This window comes from Callithrix jacchus, chromosome 3 (assembly GCF_049354715.1).
Source record: "Callithrix jacchus isolate 240 chromosome 3, calJac240_pri, whole genome shotgun sequence".
Classification (NCBI taxonomy): domain Eukaryota; kingdom Metazoa; phylum Chordata; class Mammalia; order Primates; family Cebidae; genus Callithrix; species Callithrix jacchus.
Genome location: NC_133504.1, coordinates 127,206,304 through 127,228,196, shown reverse-complemented (window position 1 = coordinate 127,228,196; position 21,893 = coordinate 127,206,304). Strand labels below are relative to the sequence as shown.

General features: G+C 42.4%; 2 protein-coding genes across 6 annotated transcripts in view; one reads left to right on the top strand and one right to left on the bottom strand.

Moving 5' to 3' along the window:
- Window positions 1-659: 659 nt before the first annotated feature.
- GRSF1 (G-rich RNA sequence binding factor 1) lies at window positions 660-18,606 on the bottom strand. Of its 2 annotated transcripts, none has more exons than XM_002745747.7 (10): window positions 18,183-18,606; window positions 15,502-15,658; window positions 12,494-12,649; window positions 11,356-11,499; window positions 10,607-10,742; window positions 8,353-8,537; window positions 6,170-6,291; window positions 5,328-5,463; window positions 4,358-4,432; window positions 660-1,989 (listed from the first exon to the last, which is right to left on the bottom strand). In XM_002745747.7, the coding sequence occupies exons 1-9, from the start codon at window positions 18,534-18,536 to the stop codon at window positions 4,383-4,385; spliced, it is 1,440 nt and encodes a 479-aa protein (XP_002745793.1). In that variant the 5' UTR covers window positions 18,537-18,606; the 3' UTR covers window positions 660-1,989; window positions 4,358-4,382. The 2 variants fall into 2 exon arrangements, with proteins under 2 accessions (XP_002745793.1, XP_078223256.1); XM_078367130.1 differs by lacking the exon at window positions 18,183-18,606 and adding an exon at window positions 17,915-18,109.
- MOB1B (MOB kinase activator 1B) overlaps window positions 18,160-21,893 on the top strand; it is a 152,681-nt gene continuing 148,947 nt past the window's right edge. For all 4 annotated transcript variants that reach the window (XM_035293587.3, XM_078367133.1, XM_035293586.3 and 1 more), the window contains exon 1: window positions 18,160-18,655. The gene's annotated coding sequence lies outside the window, so the exon portion shown is untranslated. The remainder of the gene's footprint in view (window positions 18,656-21,893) is intronic.

Sequence of the window (21,893 nt, the reverse complement as noted above, 5' to 3'; positions counted from 1 at the left end):
AGGGAGACAGAAGTGTCTTCCACTTGCATGGAAATAAGATTACTTTTACTCTGTTATGTGCTTCTCTTCCTTTCCTAGTAACTACATTAACCTTAGCAATCACTCATTTACTAGCCTAGATTATTAACAAAAACAAAAGAGCATTCAAATACATAAGATGACTTCCCAATAATGGCAACCTTTTGTACAGAAAATTCAGCCTGTAGTGTGGCAAGAAGATACATCCTTTCAACCTTACCATCATATAGCATTTTAATGCTTTTGCTTTCATTCTCTTCCAAGATGTGCAAATAAAACTCATTAGCTTCAAACTGCAAATGAGTTCTTCACTACTCCAATCACGATAGAACCCACAGATCTTTTCCAGAGCAAATTAGATACCAAATGTGAAAGAGAGAGAAACAAACATCACCTGCTAAACAATTCATACAACTAGGGATACCGGTTCTCACAGCTTGGCACATTCGAGCATGTATGAAAATGCATTTCCATCTTAAGTAGTACTACTGATGATAATAAGCTGGTTAAGTCACGTTCACAGGATTTAAAAGAACACACACACGAAAATTAACCATTTCTTCTTATATTAATATATGAGTACTTGAGGTAATAATATATTCAGTGACACACACTCCAATAATAAATACTCTTAGGTAATCTTCAGCCTGAAACAAATCTTCATTTATTAACTACTTACAGTACAGTGATTTCACATCTTAGCTGGTAATCAAAGATGGTTATGTATTAAATAAGAGAAGACATAGTCTCTCTTCCAGACTATCACCTCTCAGAAATCGGGGCAAATTTAATTTTAAGAACTAGAATTGCATCTCCTGGTGGCAGTCGTCACCCTGAGAACAGGCACAAGGCAAATTAAGTATACAGGATTTGGATTCTCCTACACAGGTGCACATAAAGTTAGTTTATTAATGACTACATTTTGAAGCCAGCCATTTTGTCCAGTATTTAAGTAACAAGCTGTTTAATATTAAAGCAGAATGTACTGCCACACTATGACAGAAGTACAGCTTTATCCATAAACCCTTCACACAATTATACATTAAATGCTATTTTTATTTAAGCAAGGCACCCCTACTTGTTCTAAAATATGGGATGTGCTACTCCATTGTAAAAGCAAATGAGGAGACTGATTGTTTCCTATCTAGAGCTGGTTTAAATTTAGTGAAGCCATTAATTTTCTCACCAGTCTGGACTGTTCTGACATGTCACTTCACAGTTTTGAGACTAACACCCTTAGGTTTACCCCAAACCAAAAAAAGCCAGGGAGGGACAGTTCAGACAACTTTTAAGACTAGAATGCCCCTTAAGTAGATAGGCACCAACATTAAACACCTTTAGCACAAGGCTTAGAAAGGCAAAACATTTCTAAAGACATAAAACTGCCAAACTGCCATTTACACTCATTAAGCTGTGGTATTTATTTTTTGTTTTGATTTTTAAAAAATTCCTAAGTAATCAAATACAGCAAAATTTAAAACTATTCTACCAAACCATACCAGTTCAAAGGTCAGAAACCTTTCTTTGCTTTGGTGAATGTTTGGTTAAAATAAATCAGTTTCACTCCATGAGAATTTTTACATCAGAGCACTCAATTCACAGGCAAAAAAAAAAAAGAGTATTATTTTTTAAATGAAAGAGTTTAAGGAATACTGCTGAATAAAAATACGTGGTCTTTACAATGGATAACATATTACCTACGAAAACAAACTGTCTAATCATATAAAATAAAGACCATATTTTTAAATCAGATCCTGGACAGTATAAATAAAACTTTTAATTTGTGGTTTATTTCATAAGCCCAAACTGGATCTTTCATTTCTTCTTCTAAACAGTCCATTACGAAATTTTTCTTAGAAGCAATTAACCCAAAACACCAAAATCAATTCCCCAGCAGTTGCTGCTAATAAACTGGAACTGTATATCCCATGTCCAAGAAAGATGTGCAAATGAAATGCTTCTTGCTTCATTCTAAAAAAACAAAAAAAGGTTGCACATTTACTTAAGATGAAAAAGGATGGCACACATTCCCATATCATTTAAAATTGCGAGTTCAAATTTTGTGCAATTTATCTGATAAACCAAGTTAAAGTGAGAAAAAACTAGTTAGGCATTAGTGTTTATAGCCTGGCATAAAAAAACAGAGTTTCAGAATATATTTTAAATAGATTTAGGCTATCATAAATACTTAACATGACAGAATTGCGGGACTTCACATCCAGAAATAGCAATAGAGTAGGATAGGGGAACAGAATGCCCATTTTTTTGTTTGCTTTGTTTTTTGAGATGGAATTTCATTCTGTCATCCAGGCTGGCTGGAGTGAAGTGGCAAAATCTTGTTCACTGCGACCTCCACCTCCCAGATTCAAATGATTCTCCTTCGGCCTTCCAAGTGGCTGAACTACAGGGTGCACCATCATACCCAGCTAATTTTTGTATTTCTAGTAGAGTCAGAGTTTCACCATGTTGGCCAGGCTGGTCTCAACTACTGACCTCAGGTGATCTGCCCACCTGGCCTCATGTGTTTTCAAGAAATCATTACAGCTCAGGCGTCTCAAAAGAATGAAAAAAAAAAAAAAAAAAGAATGAAAAGTGACTGTAATGCAACAGTAATTAAAATACTTTATGGGGAAAAAAGACAACATATATTTAATCAAGGGAAGGGACATTAAGACATATTTAGCAAATCTCACAGGAAAATTATCACTATAAAATTATGTACTTCCTAAGGCAAAAAAAAAAGCCATTTTAGGAAAATGAAACAGTGACACATTAACTGTGTATATACGGATGACACACTATGGTTCCACATGCATTCTTTTAAAAATACCTTAAAACAGGCTGTGGGTGGTGGCTCACACCTGAAATCCCAGCACTTTGAGAGGCCGAGGCTGGCAGATCACTTGATGTCACAAGTTTGAGACCAGCCTGGACAACATGGTGAAACCCTGTCCCTGCTAAAAATAAAAAAGTTAGCCAGACATGGTAGTGGGTGCCTGTAACCCCAGCTACTCGGGAGGCTGAGGCAAAAAAAGCTTGAACCCAGGAGGCAGAGGTTGCAGTGAGCTGATATTGTGCCACTGCATTCCAGCTTGGGCAAAAAGAGTGAGACTCCATCTCAAAGAACCTGAGAAAATGTGTTTAAGTAGGGGGGAAAAAAGCTAATGCAAGTCACATATTCAGTCTATTGTGATTTATAGCTACTAAAGGTGGCTCAACTATTTTTTGGCACATGGCACAATGGATGTTAGAAATCATGCATAAAAATTCTGTATGGAGAAAATGCTCAAAGCTACTATACAAATCAAACTGTAAGGAATTCTAGCTGGGCGCAGTGGCTTACACCTGTAATCCCAGCACTCTGGGAAGATGAGGCAGGTGATTCACTCAAGGCAAGGAGTTAGTTTAAGACCAGCCTGGCCAACATGGTGAAATCCCAATTCTACTAAAAATATAAAAAAAATTAGCCAGGCATCATGGTGGGCGCCTGTAATCCCAACTACTCAGGAGGCTGGGGCAGGAGAATCACTTGAACTTGGGAGGCAGAAGTTGCAGTGAGCCAAGACTGTGCCACTGCAATCCAGCCTGCTCAATAGAGCAAGACTCTGTCTCAAATAAAAATGAAAATAAAAAAAGGAATGGTACCAAAGTGGGGTGGCTCATTCTAATTCCAACACTTTGGAAGGCAAAGGCAGCAAGATAACCTAAGGCCAGAAGTTCAAGACCAGCCTAGTCAACATAGTAAGACCACCAACTCCACAAAAAATTTAAAAATTAGCTAGACACAGTAGTACACACCTGTAGTCCCAGCTACTCGGGAGGGGTGAAGTGAGAGAATCACCTGAGCCTAGAAGGCTGCAAGCTGCAGTGAGCTATGACTGCACCACTGCTAGCCTGGGCAACAGAGCAAGACCTGGTCCCTATAAAAATTTGAGAAATGAAAAGAGAATGGTTTCTACCACATTATAAATTAGTAAGTGGATGATGAGTTTACCAATAGAAAATAATTTACACAGTTGTACTTCTGTTTTTTTTTTTTTCAGTCTCACTCTATTCCCCAGGCTGGAACACAGTGCTACAATCTCAGCTCACTGCAACCTCTGCCTCCTGGGTTCAAGTGATTCTTCTGCCTCAGCCTCCTGAGTAGCTGGGATTACAGGTGCCCACCACCATGCCCAGATAATTTTTGTATTTTTAGTAAAGATGGGGTTTCACCGTGTTGGCCAGGCTGTTCTCAAATTCCTGATCTCAAATGATCCACCTGCCTAAGCTTCCAAAGTACTGGGACCACAGGCATGAGTCACTGCACCTGGCCCACAGTTGTACCTTTTAAATTTACCTTATTATCTGGAGCCCCTGAAGTCTTATTTTCCTTTTGGACATGAATTCAGGAACAGTTCAATATACCTATGATCTGAGGACAATGAGAAAGATTAGTTTAAAAAGTTGAAAGGCAGAAAAATATTACAGCCATTTTTCACAGTTAAGACAGCAACTCAAACCCTTTGCCCTTTCCTTTCCCTAATTAAAAACAAAATTTAGTCTGGTGTCATGGCTCATGCCTATAATTCCAGCACTTTGGGAGGCCAAATCACCTGAGGTCAGGAGTTTGAGACCAGCCTGGCCCACATAGTGAAACCCCATCTCTACAAAAAATACAAAAATTAGCCGGGTGTGGTGGCACATGCCTATAGTCCCAGCTACTCAGGAGGCTGAGGCAGGAGAATCACTTGAACCTGGGAGGTAGAGGTTGCAGTGAGCCAAGATCACACCACTGCACTACTGACTAAGCAACAGATAAGCGTCTGTCTCAAAAAACTACAAACAAACAAAAGTAAAATGGACAAACAGGCTGGGTGCAGTCACTCATGCCTGTAATCCCAGCACTCTGAGAGGTCAAGCGGGTGGATCATTTGAGAGTTTGAGACCAACACAGCAAAACCTGTCTCTACTAAAAATACAAAAATTAGCCACACACAGTGGCAGGCACCAGTAATCCCAGCTATTCAGGTGGCTGAGGCAGGAGAATCGCCTGAACCCAGGAGGCTGAGATTGCAGTGAGCCGAAATTGCCCCACAGCACTTCAGCCTGGGTGACCAAAAAAGAAAGAAAGAAAGAAATATGCAGGATAATTAGTACACAAATTTTTCTCATTATAATATAGTGTTTTATCTGTTATATTTAATTTACTAGTACTAAAAGAATACAAATTTCCCAAGAAAAAATTCTACAATCCCAAAACAGAAAGAGATATTTGTAAGCAAAGACAAGCATCAAAAATGACAACGAAAGCCACAGGCAGCACTTACGAACATGGGACCGATCCTTGAGCATCGCTGCAACAGCATCCTCGTGGGTCTCAAAGTGCACATCAGCTTCTCCAGTGGCCTTCCCACTGGAGCTGTATTCCATGGTGATTCTAACAGGCTTCAGTGGAGCGAAAAACTAAACAACAAACAAAGGCAGTCAAGAGGAACATGATGGAAGTAAGCCTACCTAGAAGTCTAGTGGCTCTTCATCTTTCTTTCAGACTTTGATTCATACACTTGACGTATTTGTTTTTAGGAAATCCGTTTTTTAAGCAATAATATATTTATACATCCAGTAGTCTTCTGGCTTTTCTAATTTTTCTCAGAATTCAAAGTTACATTTCAAATATCTGCTCTCCACAAGCACAGTGGCTCACACCTGTAATCTCAACACTTTGGGAGGCCGAGGTGAGCGGATTACTTGAGCTCAGAAGTTCAAGACCAGCCAGGACAACATGGTGAAACCCTGTGTCTACTAAAAATACAAAAATTAGCCAGCCGTGATGGTGCATGCCTGTGATCCCAGCTACTCAGGAGACTGAGGCGGGAGAAATGCTTAAACCCGGGAGGCAGAGGTTGCAGGGAGCCAAGATCGCGCCACTGCACTGCAGCCTGGGTAACAGAAAGAGACTGTCACCAAAAAAAAAAAAAAAGTAGTATCAAGCCACACTTTCAGCTACAGAAAAATGAGCAAGGCTTGCAACCAGGAAGATGCCACCTTACTATCCAAAGATAATCCAGAAATGTCATATTTTCTTCTCTACCCTCCCCAAATTAATACAAGTTCAATTTTAGAACTTTTACTCAAACCTATTGAGACTGGGTATCTTACTGCCACACACGTTTATAATGTCTTGGGCATTGGCTTGGAAAGGTAATCCTCTCATGTGGACAAAATGCAGACAAGGCGTAGTTCCAAAATCAGCAGCCTCTGGAAGCTTTTCTGGCACCTCCTTAGGCAATTCTGAGACATGGAACAAAAAGCACTGTTAAAACACAACAGCTTCAAGGGCTATTGACAGATTCTCATTAGGTATGAATTCTATGTCCAAATCCTCAATTCCTCTTGAACCAGTAAAGAAAGGGCTTTAAAAGCCAAAATCATCTGAAATTTCTGCCACTAAACAAGTATCACGTGACCACCTATAAGCACTGAGTGCTTCAGACCATTACCAGTTTAAGAACTTACCCCTTTTTGTAACAACAGAGAAGTAAAATGATTATGAATTAAACCTAGAAAGAGATTTTCTAGATTATAGGTTTAAAAAAATAAAAGAACAAAGGCTGGGCATGGTAGCTCACACCTGTAACCCCAACATTTTGGAAGGCTGAAGCAAGAAAATCACTTGAGCCCAGGAGTTCGAGACCAGCCTAGGCAACATAGCGAGGCACTATCTCTATTAAAAAAAAAAAAAAAAAAAGGAAAGTAAGTTAGCTGGGCATTAATGAATACCTATAGTCCCAGCAACTCAGGAGGCTGGAGTGGAAGAACTGTCTGAGCCCAGGAGTTCAAGGTTGCAGTGACCCATGATTGCATCACTGCACTCCAGAACAGACCACAGAACAAGACCTTTTCTCAAAAAAAAAAAAAAATGTGTGTGTGTGTATATATATATATATATATATATATATATATACACACACACACACACACACACACACACACATATACACATACACACACATACAGGATTAATCGACCAGGCATGGTGCCTCATGCCTGTAATCCCAGCACTTTGGGAGACCAAGGTGGGTGGATCACCTGAGGTTGGGAGTTCGAGACCAGCCTGACCAATATGGAGAAACCTTGTCTCTACTAAAAATACAATATTAGCCAAGCGTTGTAGTGCATGCCTGTAATCCCAGCTACTCAGGAGGCTGAGGCAGGAGAATCGCCTGAACCCAGGAGGTGGAGGTTGCAGTGAGCTGAGATCGTATCATTGCACTCCAGACTGAGTAACAAGAGCAAAACTCCATCTCAAAAAATAATAATAATAAAAAGTATTTTCAAACTTAAAAGATTCCAAATACTGCTTTGGGCTAGGAATCAAAGAAATAATTAAATTCAGAAGCAAACAAATATTCTTACTTCAGCCAGGTACAGTGGCTCACACCTGTAATCCCAGCACTTTGGAAGGCCGAGGCAGGCCAATCACCTGAGGTCAGGAGTTCGAAATGAGCCTGGCCAACATGACTACTCCCTGTCTCTACTAAAAACACAAAAATTAGCTGGGCAGGGTGGTGGGTGCCTATAATCCCAGCCACTCAGGAGGCTGAGGCAGGAGACTCGCTTGAACCCAGCAAGCGGAGGTTGCAGTGAGCTGAGATCACACCATTGCACTTCAGCCTAAGAGAGAGAGCGAGACTCTGTCTCAAAAAAAATTCTTACTTCAGTCAGTATTCTTACTCATTACCCAAATCTCCCCCCATCTTAATTTAAATGTTGACAATCTACTTCCTTTTATCACATTTTTATTATCTAAGTTTTGATATAGTTAATAAATGTGGTGGTACACCTGTAGGTAGTACCCACCTGTAGTTCCAGCTACTCCGGAGGCTAAGGCATGAGAATCACTTGAATCCGGGAGGCGGAGGTTGCAGTGAGCCAAAATAGCACCACTGCACTCCAGCCTGGGTGACAGAGCAAGACTCTGTCTCAAACAAACAAACCCTTTAACTTAATTTCCTTATCCTACAGTCTTACAATTTCATACAACATGATCATAAAAAAATTTAGGCTGGGAGCCGTGGCTCATGCCTCTAATCCCAACACTTTGGGAAATCAAGGTGGGAGGATCACAAGATCAAGAGATTGAGACCATTCTGACCAACATGGTGAAACCCCATCTCTACTAAAAATACAAAATTAGCTAGGCCTGGTGGCACACACCCATAGTCCCAACTACTCGGGAGACTGAGGCAGGAGAACTACTTGAACCCAGGAGAGGTTACAGTGAGACGAGATTTAACAAAACCCGTAACATTCAAGAGACCAAATGAGTCTCAAGAAGAGGCAGGAACTTACCTATTTCTTTCTCACTTTCAAAAGCTGTCATGGGTCGAATATCCTCATTTACTTCGTGTTCTTCGAAGACCATTTCTGGCTCAGTTATATACTTAGCAGTAGGAGAAGATGCCATTTTCTTTCCCTTATGAGAACCAACATGTGTTCGAACTTCATTCCTTCTGCTTGGAAATATCTCGATGTATCTATGTCAAAGCAAAAGTGAACAGGCACAAATGGTGCAAAGTACTTATATTCAACTCCTTTAAAATAAACATGCATGTATTATATTTCCAACAGTTTATGAAACACCAGGTGTCCAAAGATAACAGGTAGGAGGAAAGTAATAATGGATATAGATAGCAGCCCATGAAAATATAAAAGAGTAGGTTACTGATTAAAGTTTTCACGCCAAGATAACACTTTTTCTTCATATACATTTTAACAATATTTTCTACTGTTTTGCTTCATGAGAACTCCTATGCTTAAGTTAATCACGTACACGGAAAAAAAATCTCATAAGCATTTTTTTAACTAGTTGGTTAACCATCTCTTGAAGCCTTGCAATTCAATTCTGTGAAAATTAATCACATCTATATAAAATATTAAAAGTCACAGTAAAAGAAGAGCTAACTTCTGCAGAACCTCACTAAAAGGCTAATGAGAATTCAAGAACTAAGTATCAATTCTGACTTGCTATCACAGTGGAGGAGACTATCTATTAAACCCAAGCCTCTGGAACTAGCTCTTTTTTTGCAGCTTGGGTGCCTTGGTGTCACCCAAGCTGGAGTGCAGTGGTATGAACATGTCTCACTGCAGCCTCAACCTCCTAGGCTCAAGCGATCCTCCTGCCTCAGCCTCCCGAGTAACTGGGACCACTGCTGCTTGTCACCTCATAATGCTAATTTTTGTATTTTTTATTTTTGTAGACATGGGTTCCTGCCATGTTGCCCAGGTTGCTCTTGAATTCCTGGGCTCAAGTGATTCTCCCACTTCAGCCTCCAAAAGCGCTGGGATTACAGGCATGGGCCAATATGCCCAGCTTAGTTTTCTTTTTCTTAACATGGCTTTCTAAACTAAGAGTTATAAAAATAATTTGTGTTTACAAATTTATAAAGATAAGATGAACACCACTTCTTTAAAAAAAAAAAAAAAAAACCTTTGAGCTTGAACAACGAAGTGAGACATCATCTCTACAAGTTTTTTTTTTTTTATTAGCCAGGAGACCAGGTGCAGTGGTTCACACCTGTAATCCCAGCGTTTTGGGAGGCCAAAGTGGGAGGATCACTTGAGCCCAGGAGTTTGAGGCCAGCCAGGGCAACAAAACAAGACCCCATCTACACACACACACACACACACACACACACACCCTCCCAAGTGTGGTGGCAAACTCCTACAGTCCTAGCTAATTTGGAGGATGACCCGATCTCCACACACACACACACACAGCTGTGGTGGCACATGCCTATAGTCCTAGCTAGTTGGTAGCATGAGGCAAGAAGGTTGCTCGAGCCCAGGAATTCAAGGCCCTAGTGAGCTATCATCATGCCACTGCACTCCAACCTGGGTGACAGAACAAGACCCTGTGTCTTAAAAGAAAAAAAACCCACACACAAAGAAAATTAGACATAACAATCAAATGCAGTGTGTAGACCTTAACTGGATTGTTTCAAACAAACCAACTATAAAAAAATAATTTTGTCTGGGTATGGTGGCTCACACCTGCAATCCCAGCACTTCTTGAGGGAAGAAGTGGGTGGATCACTTGAGTCTGGGAGTTCTATATCCTGTCTCTACTAAAAGTACAAAAATTAGCTGGGAGTGGTGCTGCATGCCTCCAGTCCCAGCTACTTGGGAGGCCGAGACAGGAAAATCGCTTGAACATGGGAGGCAGAGCAAGACTCTGTTGTAAAAAATAAACAAAAACAAACAAACAAAAAAACAAGTATTTTGGCATATTTGGGAAAATGTGATTATGAACCATTATTAATTTTATTATTGCTATGTTAGATATAACATTGCAATTATATTTTAAAAATTCTTTAGAGATGCATACTAAAAAAAAAACCAGATGAAGCAAATGTAACAGATGTTAAAAATGTGTTAATCTAGCTGCTCCAGGTACACTGTCTACGGGTTAGTCCTGCTCTACAAGGAACAGTCAAAAAAAAATTGTTAATCTACATTATGGGCATTTGATGACTCATTATACTACTCTCTCCACTTTTCTAAGTCATAGTGACATTTCTGCATCGTTAATGTTTGCTTTACTCACCGATTACCAATTTCTTCCCTGTGTTTCAACAGGGCTTGGTTGGCCATTTCTGGTTCTTCAAATTGCACATAGGCTTCCCCTGTTTTTCGTCTCCCTCTGTAGTCCATCACAAAAGTAATGTCAACTATATTCAGTCCTAGGACACCAAAAGATTTTAGTGCTACTAGCAGGTTTTTTATACCCTTAGAATTAACACCATCATTCACATACTAATAAAATTTTTATCCTGTTTGCCAGTCCCAAAACTGAATACATGCTTGATAGGAAGAAAACTATTAAGCAGTCAAAATTCAGTAACACCTACATACCTATATTTCCAGAACAGGTCCAAGAAGCTCTGGACCTAAAACATACAATCCTCCCCACCTGTTTTTTTTTTGTGTGTGTGGGCTTATTTTGCTGTTAATTATATACTAGGAGACAATAGAGATCATGGACATCACTACTAATGGTCTAGGAATTAGATGCTGCTTTTAAGTTATAGAAATTGTTATCATCTTTCACACATAGAGCCGCTATTATAAGATGGTATTTCCTTCAATAGTAAAACCCTTGTGAAACTATTTTGAAATCTGACATCTCCCCTTAAAATCTGATAGAACAAAAACACACATAAATCTATAAATATGAGAAAATTAAGTGAAGCGCTCTCCCCTAAATAACTGTTACACAGAAAAAGGCTCATCTAAGATACAGAAGCATATAATAGGGGAAAAAGTTATGAGCTCCCAAGTATAACAGCAAAGTACCTGCAAAGAAGTCTACAATGTCTTTCTCATTGCAACTATAAGGAAGTCCTCTCAAACGAACCACACCATCATTTACCACAGGCGAAGATTTGACCTGCAGGCTCTTCATTAAGGCATCCACATCTTCATTGTTTATTTCATATACTACAAAGAAAGAGCACAAAAGGGATGCAAAATTCACATAACAAAGGAACAAACCCATTTAAAAATATATCATTAAAACTTGGTAGGTTATCCAAGAATTCAAAAACTATTTTAATCTTTATATACTTCTCTAGAGAAAATAACAAATAAAATTTGTTTAAATTGTACTTTAAGTTCTGGGGTACATATGTAGATCTTGTAGGATTGTTGTGTAGGTACACACATGCCATGGTGATGTGCTGTCTCCATCCCCCCCACTACCCCGTCAACTACATCAGGCATTTCTCCCTGTGTTAACCCTCCCCAACCTCCCCATCCCTCGCTGTCTGTCCCCAGCTTCCCACCCCCAAACAGACCCCAGTGTGTGATGTTCCCCTCCCTGTGCCCATGTGTTCTCACTGTTCAACACCCACCTATGAGTGAGAACATGCGGTGACAAATGACATTTATTGCATATTTACTATGTAGGCATAACTTATTTAATTCTCAAAGCTTATAAGATAATTGGTAGACCGAGCGCAGTGGCTCACGTCTGTAATCCCAGCACTTTGGGATACCAAGGCAGGTGGATCACCTGAGGTCAGGAGTTTGAGAGACCAGCCAGATCAACATAGTGAAACCCCATCTCTACTAAAAATACAAAAATTAGCTGGGCATTGTGGCACGTGCCTGTAGTCCCAGCTACTTGGGAGGCTAAGACAGGAGAACTGCTTGAACCTGGGAGGCAGATGTTGCAGTGAGCTGAGATCACGTCACTGCACTCCAACCTGGCAACAAAGCGAGAACCCGTCTCAAAAAAAAAGAAAAAAAGATAAACTTGGTCAATATTCTCATTTTATAAGAAAGTTTATCTCTTTATGTTTTATTTTCACAACCTATAAAATAATACATTCATACCATCTAAATACTTCATTATTAAGGATAAAAAAAACTGCCTTGAAAAGTATAAAACCTACACAATGATCCCAAAACGCCAGAATCTGACTTCACATACCTTCCACATACCGCTGGCCCATGTACATGCGGTGCTTCTCTAAGGCTTTCTGCACATCCTGCTCTGACTCCATTTCAATTAAGGCATCACCCCTTCGCTTTCCATCTCTATTTAGGAGGAAATGTATTCCATTCTCGCCATTGCGGATTCTGCAGTCTAAAAGTGTATGAGTAAAATCAATTAAAAAAACAGAAATCAAACTTTTAGCTCAATGAGGTAAGTCACAAGAATGCAATTTTCCAACAACAAAGCAGGAAACAAGTGTCATATTCCTTACACAAATCCCCATCACTGAAGCCATCCAAACACCAATAAGGATGTAGTCTCTAAAACATTCCAAGTAGAGAAGATAAGCAAACCTTAGCACAGAAGCTTATGATGTCCTTCCTGACCATTAAATGGCCAATCAGGCTAGGCCCAACACAAAATGTGTTATGTCTATTCCAACATTTCTACAATCACTTAAGGACATAAAATATAGTTAAATTCACATGTCTTTCTTTAAAATCATATCCATAGGACTTTAAAATATTTCCTGTAAGAATAATTTTATTGGCCAGGCATGGTGGCTCACACCTATAATCCCAGCACTTTGGGAAGCCAAGGTGAGCAGATCACCTGAGGTCAGGAGTTCGAGACCAGCCTGAGCAACATGGTGAAATTCTGTTTCTACTAAAAATACAAAAAATTATCCGGGCGTGGTGGCACACACCTATATTCCCAGGTACTCGAGAAGCTGAGACAGGAGAATCGCTTGAACCTGTGAGGCGGAGGTTACAGTCAGCTGAGATCCAACTATTGTACTCCAGCTTGGGGAAGAAGAACAAAACTCTCAAAATAATAATTTTATTACCATAATTTAACTGTTTTTTGGTTTTTGTATAGAAAGGGGGTCTCATTTTATTGCCCAGGGTGGTCTTGAACTCTTGGGCTAAAGTAATCCTCTCATCTCAGCCTCCCAGAGAGGCCCAGACTTTTCCCCCTTTTCAGACTATGTACTTTTTATAATGGGAGTAAGTCCAGGATGAAAGTGGCCAAGTGGCTTTAAAAAATATTTGACCAGGCTCACTCTTGGCTTACTGACTAGGAGTTATTTCTTCTCCACAAGGAACTGCTAAAAAAATTAATAAAACACCCGGGCTTGGTGGCTCACGCCAGTAATCCCAGCACTTTGGGAGACCAAGGTGATAGATCAACTGAGGTCAAGAGTTCAAGAACAACCTGGCCAACATGGTGAAACCCCATTTCTACTAAAAATACAAAAAATTAGCTGGGCGTGGTAGCAGATGCCTGTAATCCCAGCTAGTTGGGAGGCTGAGGCAGGAGAACTGCTTGAACCCAGGAGGCGGAGGTTACAGTGAGCCAAGACTGCACCACTGCACTCCAGCCTGATCAACAGAACAACACTCCATCTTAAAACAAAAAAGAGTCAGATACAGAAACTAAAAAAAAATTCCACAGATAGGTAAACCCTCCAAGCATGCTATTAAGGTAACTTTATTCTTGATACTAAGTGATCTTCTATTCTAAATGTATGTATTACATAAAGAGTTACTCTTAATCCCATATTTCTACTGACAGGCTTGGCATTTTGGTATGTATATATTAATGCCACAGAAAAAAAGAATTTTTTAAACCATATAGTTTTGTTTTTTAACTTTTATTTAGTACATGTGCAGGACTGTTATATAGGTAAACCATATGTTACAGGAGTTTGGTTTACAGATCATTTAGTTACCCACATAGCAAGCATTATTCCCAATAGGTTTTTCTGTTTGTTTTTGAGAGAGAGTCCTGCTCTGTCTTCCAGGCTGAAGTGCAGTGGCACAATCTTGACTCACTGCAACCTCTGCCTCCCAGGTTCATGATTCTCCTACCTTAGCATCCCGAATAGCTGGGATTACAGGCACTGCCACCACTCCTGGCTAACTTTTGTATTTTAGCAGAGACGGGGTTTCACCATGTTGACCAGGCTAGTCTACACTCTTAACCTCAAGTGATCCGCCTGCCTTCGCCTCCCAAAGTGCTGGGATTATAGACATGAGCCACCACGCCTAGCCCTCAATGTTTTTTATTTTTTTGAGTCAGAGTTTCGCTCTGTCGCCCAGGCCTGCAGCTTTTGCCCTCCAGCGTCAAGCACTTCTCCTGCCTCAGCCTCTTGAGTAGCTGGAACTACAGGCAACCACCACCACGCCCAGTTAATTTTTCTATTTTTTAGTAGAGACAGGGTTTCACCATGTTGGCCATCATGGTATTGATCTCCTGACCCCACGATCCACCCACTTCGGGCTTCCAAAGTGCTGGGATTACAGGTGTGAGCCACCACACCCTGCCCCAGTAGGTATTTTTTAATCCTCTCCCTTCACCATCAAGGTGGCCCTGGTGTCTGTTGTTCCCCTTTTTGTGTCCATGTATTTTCACGTTTAACTCCCACTTGTAAGTGAGAACATATAGTATTTAATGTTCCATGTTAGTTTGCTTAGGATAATGATCTCCAGCACCACCCACATTGCTGAAAAGGACAAAAATTCCATTCTTTGTTATGGCTGCATAATATTCCATCACAGCATGTAGTCTTAACATTAAATACTTTTGTCGAATTCAAAGTCTTTATATATACATGTATACACACACACACACACACACACACACACACACACACACAAATTGAGACAAGAGTCTCAAAATGTTGCCCAGGATGGTATGGAATTCCTGGCCTCAAGCCATCCTCCCACCTTGGCCTCCCAAAGTGCTGGGATTACAGGCCTGAGCCACTGCCCCTGGCCCAAAGTCTTTCCATTTGTTACATACTACAAACAGCACATATGGTGTCACCTGGTATACGCAACCAACCAGAATGAGACAATTCCTAACCATCAAAAAGGAATTCGACAGCACAGTCTGATGTGGATTTGTGGTATTACCTTTTACTCAGACAAAATAACAAATGTAAAACATACATATCTGCTTGTGAGAAATATAAGAAAAATAAAAGAAATAAAACATACCTGAGAAAAAGTTAAGCACATCTTCTATAGTGCATGACCAGGGAAGTCCTTGAGCTCGAATGAGATAGACATCATCCACTTCCTCTCCTAATTTGGATGGGGCCAATTCATACTCAGGGAGTGATGGAAGGTCTTCCAAGTAAGTCGTTTTGGACTCCTTCCAAGGGAAATGAAGAATTGCAAAAATAGTTACATTTACATGTAAAAAAAAAATTCTACTTAGAAAATGTTTATTCTACAAACTAATATTCTAGCTTATTTCAGAGGCAAAAAGTAAACTTCACCAATCTAACCCATCCTGTTGTGGCTTAAATTGTACATTCAAAAGCAGTAAACGGGTATATCCTAAAGGTTTGGCAGGACATAAATTTCATTCAGGGTTTAAAATTCATCAACCTCAAATTATATGTAACAATAGTGTTTTAGTTAAGGCAACACAAGACAGGTCCCCTAAATGTGACAAATATTTGATTGCCCCTACACACAGTGTTTGGCCCACATCTGAAATAGCTATCTAGAATAAGATAAGCAGACAAGATGAGATGCTGAATGCTATAATTAAGATTAAAAAATACTACAGTAATTCAAATCATAGCACTAACAGAAGAATCAGGACGTGACATGAGATGGGTCTTGAAAGAAGGATGTAATTCTGATGGGGATATATAAAAGGGCAATCCAGTTTGAAGGTAAGAGAAAGCAGCAGTATGATCAAAGGCCCATGTGAAAAAAAGCAAATATTTCCAATTAATTCCATCTGTTCACATTATAGGGTACAATTAGGAGCCAAAGATGATGAGCTGGCAAAAGGAAGTTGGTACCACATAGGAGAGGGTCTTAAGTGTTGAGCTTAATGTGTGTCCTTCACTTGGTAGGTAAAGGGAAGTTAATAAAAGACGGTGAAGACTGGATAAATCAAGACAGCAGGATGCCTTGGGAAGACTCCTGTCAGCTGGTATGCCAGATCAAATGATTAAGGGAAAGATCACAAAAGGCAACAGAAGCAGTGTGAGGTTAAAGACTTATAAAGTCTCTTTTATCAGATTAAGCAAAAACAGGAATTTAATAAGAATTCACCAAGCACTACAACCATAACCTAAGAAGACAATTCAGGCTTTAACACTTGCACTCTACTGGATTAAGGACAAAGATATCTTTGTACTGTCATTTTTCCTTTTTTGAGACAGTTTCACTCTTGTCACCCAGGCTAGAGTACAAGGGCATGATCTCCGCTCACCGCAATTTCTGCCTTCCGGAATCAAGTGATTCTCCTGTCACAGCCTCCTGAATAGCTGGGATTACAGGCGCCCGCCACCACGCCCGATTAATTTTTTTGTATTTTTTAGTAGAGATGGAGTTGACCATGTTGCTCACGCTAGTCTCGAACTCCTGACCTCAGGTGATCCACCCGCCTCAGCCTCCCAAAGTGCTGGGATTACAGGCGTGAGAAATTGCGCCAGGCCCTCTCTATCATTTTCATGAAGGCTTATGTTTAATTTTAAGAAATAAATGTAAGCAGTTAATAACATAATAGATGTTCTACAGATTTTATCACTGCAGTCAATTTCATAGGAAAAAAAGGGGGAGGTAGCTCACACAGGTTTATTAGAGATTGTTTTGTTGTAGTTTTTGTAGACAACTTCCCCCTTTTTTCCAGAATTCCATAAGCATCACCAGGTTTTACAGAAAAGGGGCAGCAGAAAGTATTGGGTCAGGATTCAAATCAATTAGCTCAGCCACTGGCAGACAACAGCCATGCTGATTAGCCTCCCAGTCTCCCTAAGTTAAAGGAGAAGCACAAATTCAATTAAGATAAATATGACCCAAGGAATCAGGGGCTGGATAGTTAATCAGACGTCACCTAACAAGCAGAGGAGAAAGGTTCATCTACAAGGCACAAAATACTTGCAATCTGAGTTCTTAAAGTACACACGGGCTTTTTAAAAAATAAAAAATAAAAAAAAGGAAAAAAAACATTGTAAATTCATTCCTGGGACCCCAAGTTGTGTCGTCAACCCTCAACGCTCCCTCCCCTTCACCCCCGCCCCAACATCTAAATCTCCAAACTGCTTTCCCAGTCGAGGCGACACACAGTCCTAAAAGACCTTCTGTATGAGTGGAGTTGCAGAGGTGACCTTCAGTAAACCGGGACAGCTCGTCTTTCCCTGGGGACAGGAGAGAGAGGGGCGCGCTGGGGACAAGGCTCCTTCCCACAAGCCTGCCCACGCAACTGTGTGCGCGCACCTTCTGAGCCGCGGCCGACCGAGAGGCGCCGAGGGCCGCCCAGGCCAAGCGCTCGGGCTGCAAGGAAACTCCCAACCTCCGGCGGGCTAGGGCCTCGCGACTTCACAACCAGAGGGCGGAAAGCGAGAGGGATGCGGGGTGGCGGCGTCAGCAGCCTCACGAAACCTACCATGGGCCCAGCAGGAAACAAGGCCTCAACATAAACCCCGGCCACACTTACACTGCCCAACAGACCAAAGACTCGAGGGGAGAACAAAACAAGGAGAAAACCCGAGGCCTGGGAGAGCGTCCCTTGTTTCGGGGCCCAATAGGAGCACAGGGAGAACGGGGGCGGGTGTGCAGCGCGTGCCGAGGATCCCCGGGCGCGCCCGCGAGGCGCACACGGAGGGGCGCGGGGACGCGTGCGCGCGGCCCAGAAGGGATCGGCGCCCACGTACCTGACTGTAGCACCGCGTAGGACCCGCGGTCGCCTCCAGCGACTGCGGTAGCAGAGGGGCACGGAGGGCAGGGTAGGCCGCGGCGGCTACGGCCGCGGCAGAGGTGGCCGCAGGGGAAGGCCCCGCCAGCCTCCCGGTAGGCACAGGCCCGGTCTGGAGGCCACGCGTCTGGGAGGCGGCGGCCGCGGCGGCCCCGAGCAGCAGCAGCAGGCGGCGACGGCCCGAGACGCCCGACGGGAATGAGCCAGCGGCAGAGTAGAATGGCAGGCAGGCGGCGCCGGTGCGCTGGCAGCTGCTGCAGTTACAGCCGCAGCCCCGGAGCAGCGCCCCGAGTACCCAGCGCGTGCCGGCCATGGACTCGCGAGGCGGCGCGGAGCCTGTAGGCAGCTGTGGCTGCAGCGCGAGGGGAGCGGAAGTGGAATCCAGGGCCGGTGGGGGTTGCCGGACACATGCGCCGGGCACAGGGGGCAGCGGTGAGTCGGCAGGAGGCGGAGGAGAGCGCGTCTCTCCTCCAGGTCTCCGCCCTCAGGGCGGGGCTACCCGCGGATAGGGAGGGGCCCGGGGAGCGGGTGCCACAGACCTGCTGCTCTTTTAGGCGGTGGAAACTGAGGCCCAAAAAAAGTGAGGCTAGGGGCTGGGCGCCGTGGCTCATACCTGTAATTCTAGCACCCTGGGAGGCCCAAGGTGGCAGATTGCTTAAGCTCAGGCGTTCTAGACCAGCCTGGGCAACGCAGTGAAACCCCGTTTCTACTGAAATACAAAATATTAGGCCCGGTGCGGTGGCTCACGCCTGCACTCTCGGAGGCTGAGGCGGGCGGATAACCTGAGGTCAGGAGTTCAAGACCAGCCTGGCCAAAATGATGAAACCCTGTCCCTACTAAAAATACAAAAATTAGCCGGGCGTGATGGCTCACACCTGTAATCCCGGCTACTCGGGAGGCTGAGGCAGGTGAATCGCTTGAACCCAGGAAGCAGAGGTTGCAGTGAGCGGAGATTGTGCCACTGCATTCCAGCCTGGGCTACAGAGCGAAACTCCATCTCAAAAAAAAAAAAAAAAAGAGGCCAGGGCCATCCTGCTCTGGGTAGGGCCAAGACCTGGAGTGCAGGTCTGTGCGGCCCCACGCTCTACCACCAAATCCTGTGGTGTAAGCGGCTAAGGAGCTGTTCTGAAAGGAATTGTGATACTAGTCACAAAAAATCTTTGGGATAATATCAGAGATTTGGTACCCCCCCAAGTCTGAGGAAAGGAAAACATTCTTCGTTGTTTTAAAATGAAATATAGGCCATGGCTCAGGCCTGTAATCCTAGCACTTTGGGAGGTTTAAGTGAGAGGATCACTGGAGCCCAAGAGTTCCAGACCAGCTTGGGCAACATAGGGAGACCCCGTCTCTACAAAAAATTTAAAAAGCCAGGTGTGATGATGTGGGCCTGTAGTCCCAGCTACTTGGGAAGCCCAGACTGGAGGATCGCTTCAGCCCAGGAGATGGAGGCTGCAGTAAGCTGTGATTGCCACAACTGCACTCCAGCCTGGGTAACAGAGTGAAACCCTGTCTCCAAATATATATATATATAAAATATATTTTTATATATATTTATTTGTATCATGTTGATCATGTGCATAACAAAGGTGAACCCTCCCCTAAAAAAACTGTATTCACAAGTGAACAGAGATTTATATACACACACACAAAGACTGGTTGTGCAGCTTTCCTCCTCCTGAGGCCAGAACCTGTCAAAGACAGATAAGTACAAGGAAGTTGTTATACTCTAACAACAAAAATAAGAGAAAGCTAATATTTTTAAAAAAACTTTTTACTGTGGAAAATGTCAAACAGAAGAGCAGAATAAATTTCAGGAACTTCATAAATTGTCAACACTTTTCAATCTTGTTTCATCTATCCCCTACCTTCATCCTCCAATCCTTATTTTCTTTGCTAGAATATATTAAAGCATTACATTTAAAGTATTACACTTAAAGTTTGATTTGTTTAACACAGAATACTTTTAGGTAAGGAAAGTTCAGTATTTCTTAGAAAACCCTTTTCCCAACCAAAAAACAAAGAACAAGAAAAAATTGATAGGCTTGGTTCTGTGAACCTGGAGTATCAAAGAGAAGGGGGCTCACTTGTTTTCTGGGTTAAAACACAGTCCGACAGAGTATTGTCATTTTTGTACAAAAACAGGGACAGAAGAAAAGGCAACAGTGCAAATACTCCATCCTCCAGGAAGGCAGGCAGGGATGCCTCAGTGTTAAAATGACAGAAGAAAACCCCAGAGCAGGAACCACGAGCCCCTCATAGGAATCCCAAAAATGTCCAGGACAGCCTGGCTGAGAGAGTGAGTGTGGGAAGGGCAGGTCCCCAGAGGACAAGTCCCATACCCTCTGGCTGGAGACTAAGCCCTGGCCCCATCCCTGCCAGCAGTCCTCACCTTCCTTTGGGGTGAGAGCAGGTACTAAGGTGAGGCTGGTTTTTGTTCCCTACTCCTTCTTTGTGATTTGTTCTTAGATACCTGCAAAGGAGCCAACTGAGGCCTCAGGGATTGAGGACCCTCTGGAAATATGGTTCCTGGGAATGGGCCTGGATGTAGAAGCCACTGGATGTCTCTTCCCTGAACAGTTACTTTGTTCGTCAGTCACCCTTTGGCTTTCTAACTTTTTTTTTTTTTGAGATGGAGTCTCGCTCTGTCAACAGGCTGGAGTGCAGTGGCACGATCTCGGCTCACTGCAACCTCTCTCTCCTGGTTCAAGCAATTCTCCTGCCGCAGCCTCCCAAGTAGCTGGGACTACAGGCATGCACCACCATGCCCAGCTAATTTTTGTATTTTTGGTTTTACCATGTTGGTAAGAGACAGGGCTTTACCATGTTGGTCAGGATGGTCTCCATCTCTTGACCTCATGATCTGCTCACCTCAGCCTCCCAAAGTGCTTGAGATTACAGGTGTGAGCCATCGTGCCCAGCCGACCCTGGAACTTTCCAAGGAAAACAAAGAACAGGCTAGACTTCCTTGCCCCAGCCAAAAAAGAGAAAGGGGTTTCTTCATCTGTAAGATTTGGGAACCCTAGAGTTATTAATTTATTTATTTAGAGGCAGGGTTTCGCTCTTTTGCCTGATCTGGGGTGTAGTGGTGTGAATATGAGTCACTGTAGCCTTGACCTCCTGGGTTCAAGTAATCCTCCCATCTCAGCCTCCCAAAGTGCTGGGAATTCAACTGTGAGCCACCACACCTGGTGTACTTTTCTTAAGCCTCCTTTTCAAGACGGAAAATGGTTTAGCCCTTCCTAACAGATCATCACTACAAATAACAGGTTGCAGATATATTGGAGACTGTGCCCATATTTACTCTTGCCCTCATTTTCTTAGCAGAAATAGCAACAGTCATCATAAAAATTTGAATGGATTGGAAACCTAAATAGATAGACAGAAATCCTGTACTTTATAATCAGGAGTGTAAATAAAATTATAAGAGGCAGCCTGGACAACCTGGCAATACCCCAAGTCTACTAAAAATACAAAAAAATTAGCTGGGTGTGGTGGCACCTGCCTATAGTCCCAGCTATGGATAATCACTTAAGCCCGCAAGGTCAAGATTTCAGTGAGCTAAGATCTCACCACTGCACTCCAGCACTTTAAGGTACCACCTGCCATCCTCATGACAGAGCAAGACCTACCTCAAAAGTAAGTAAATAAAATTATAAGAGGCCATTGGTTT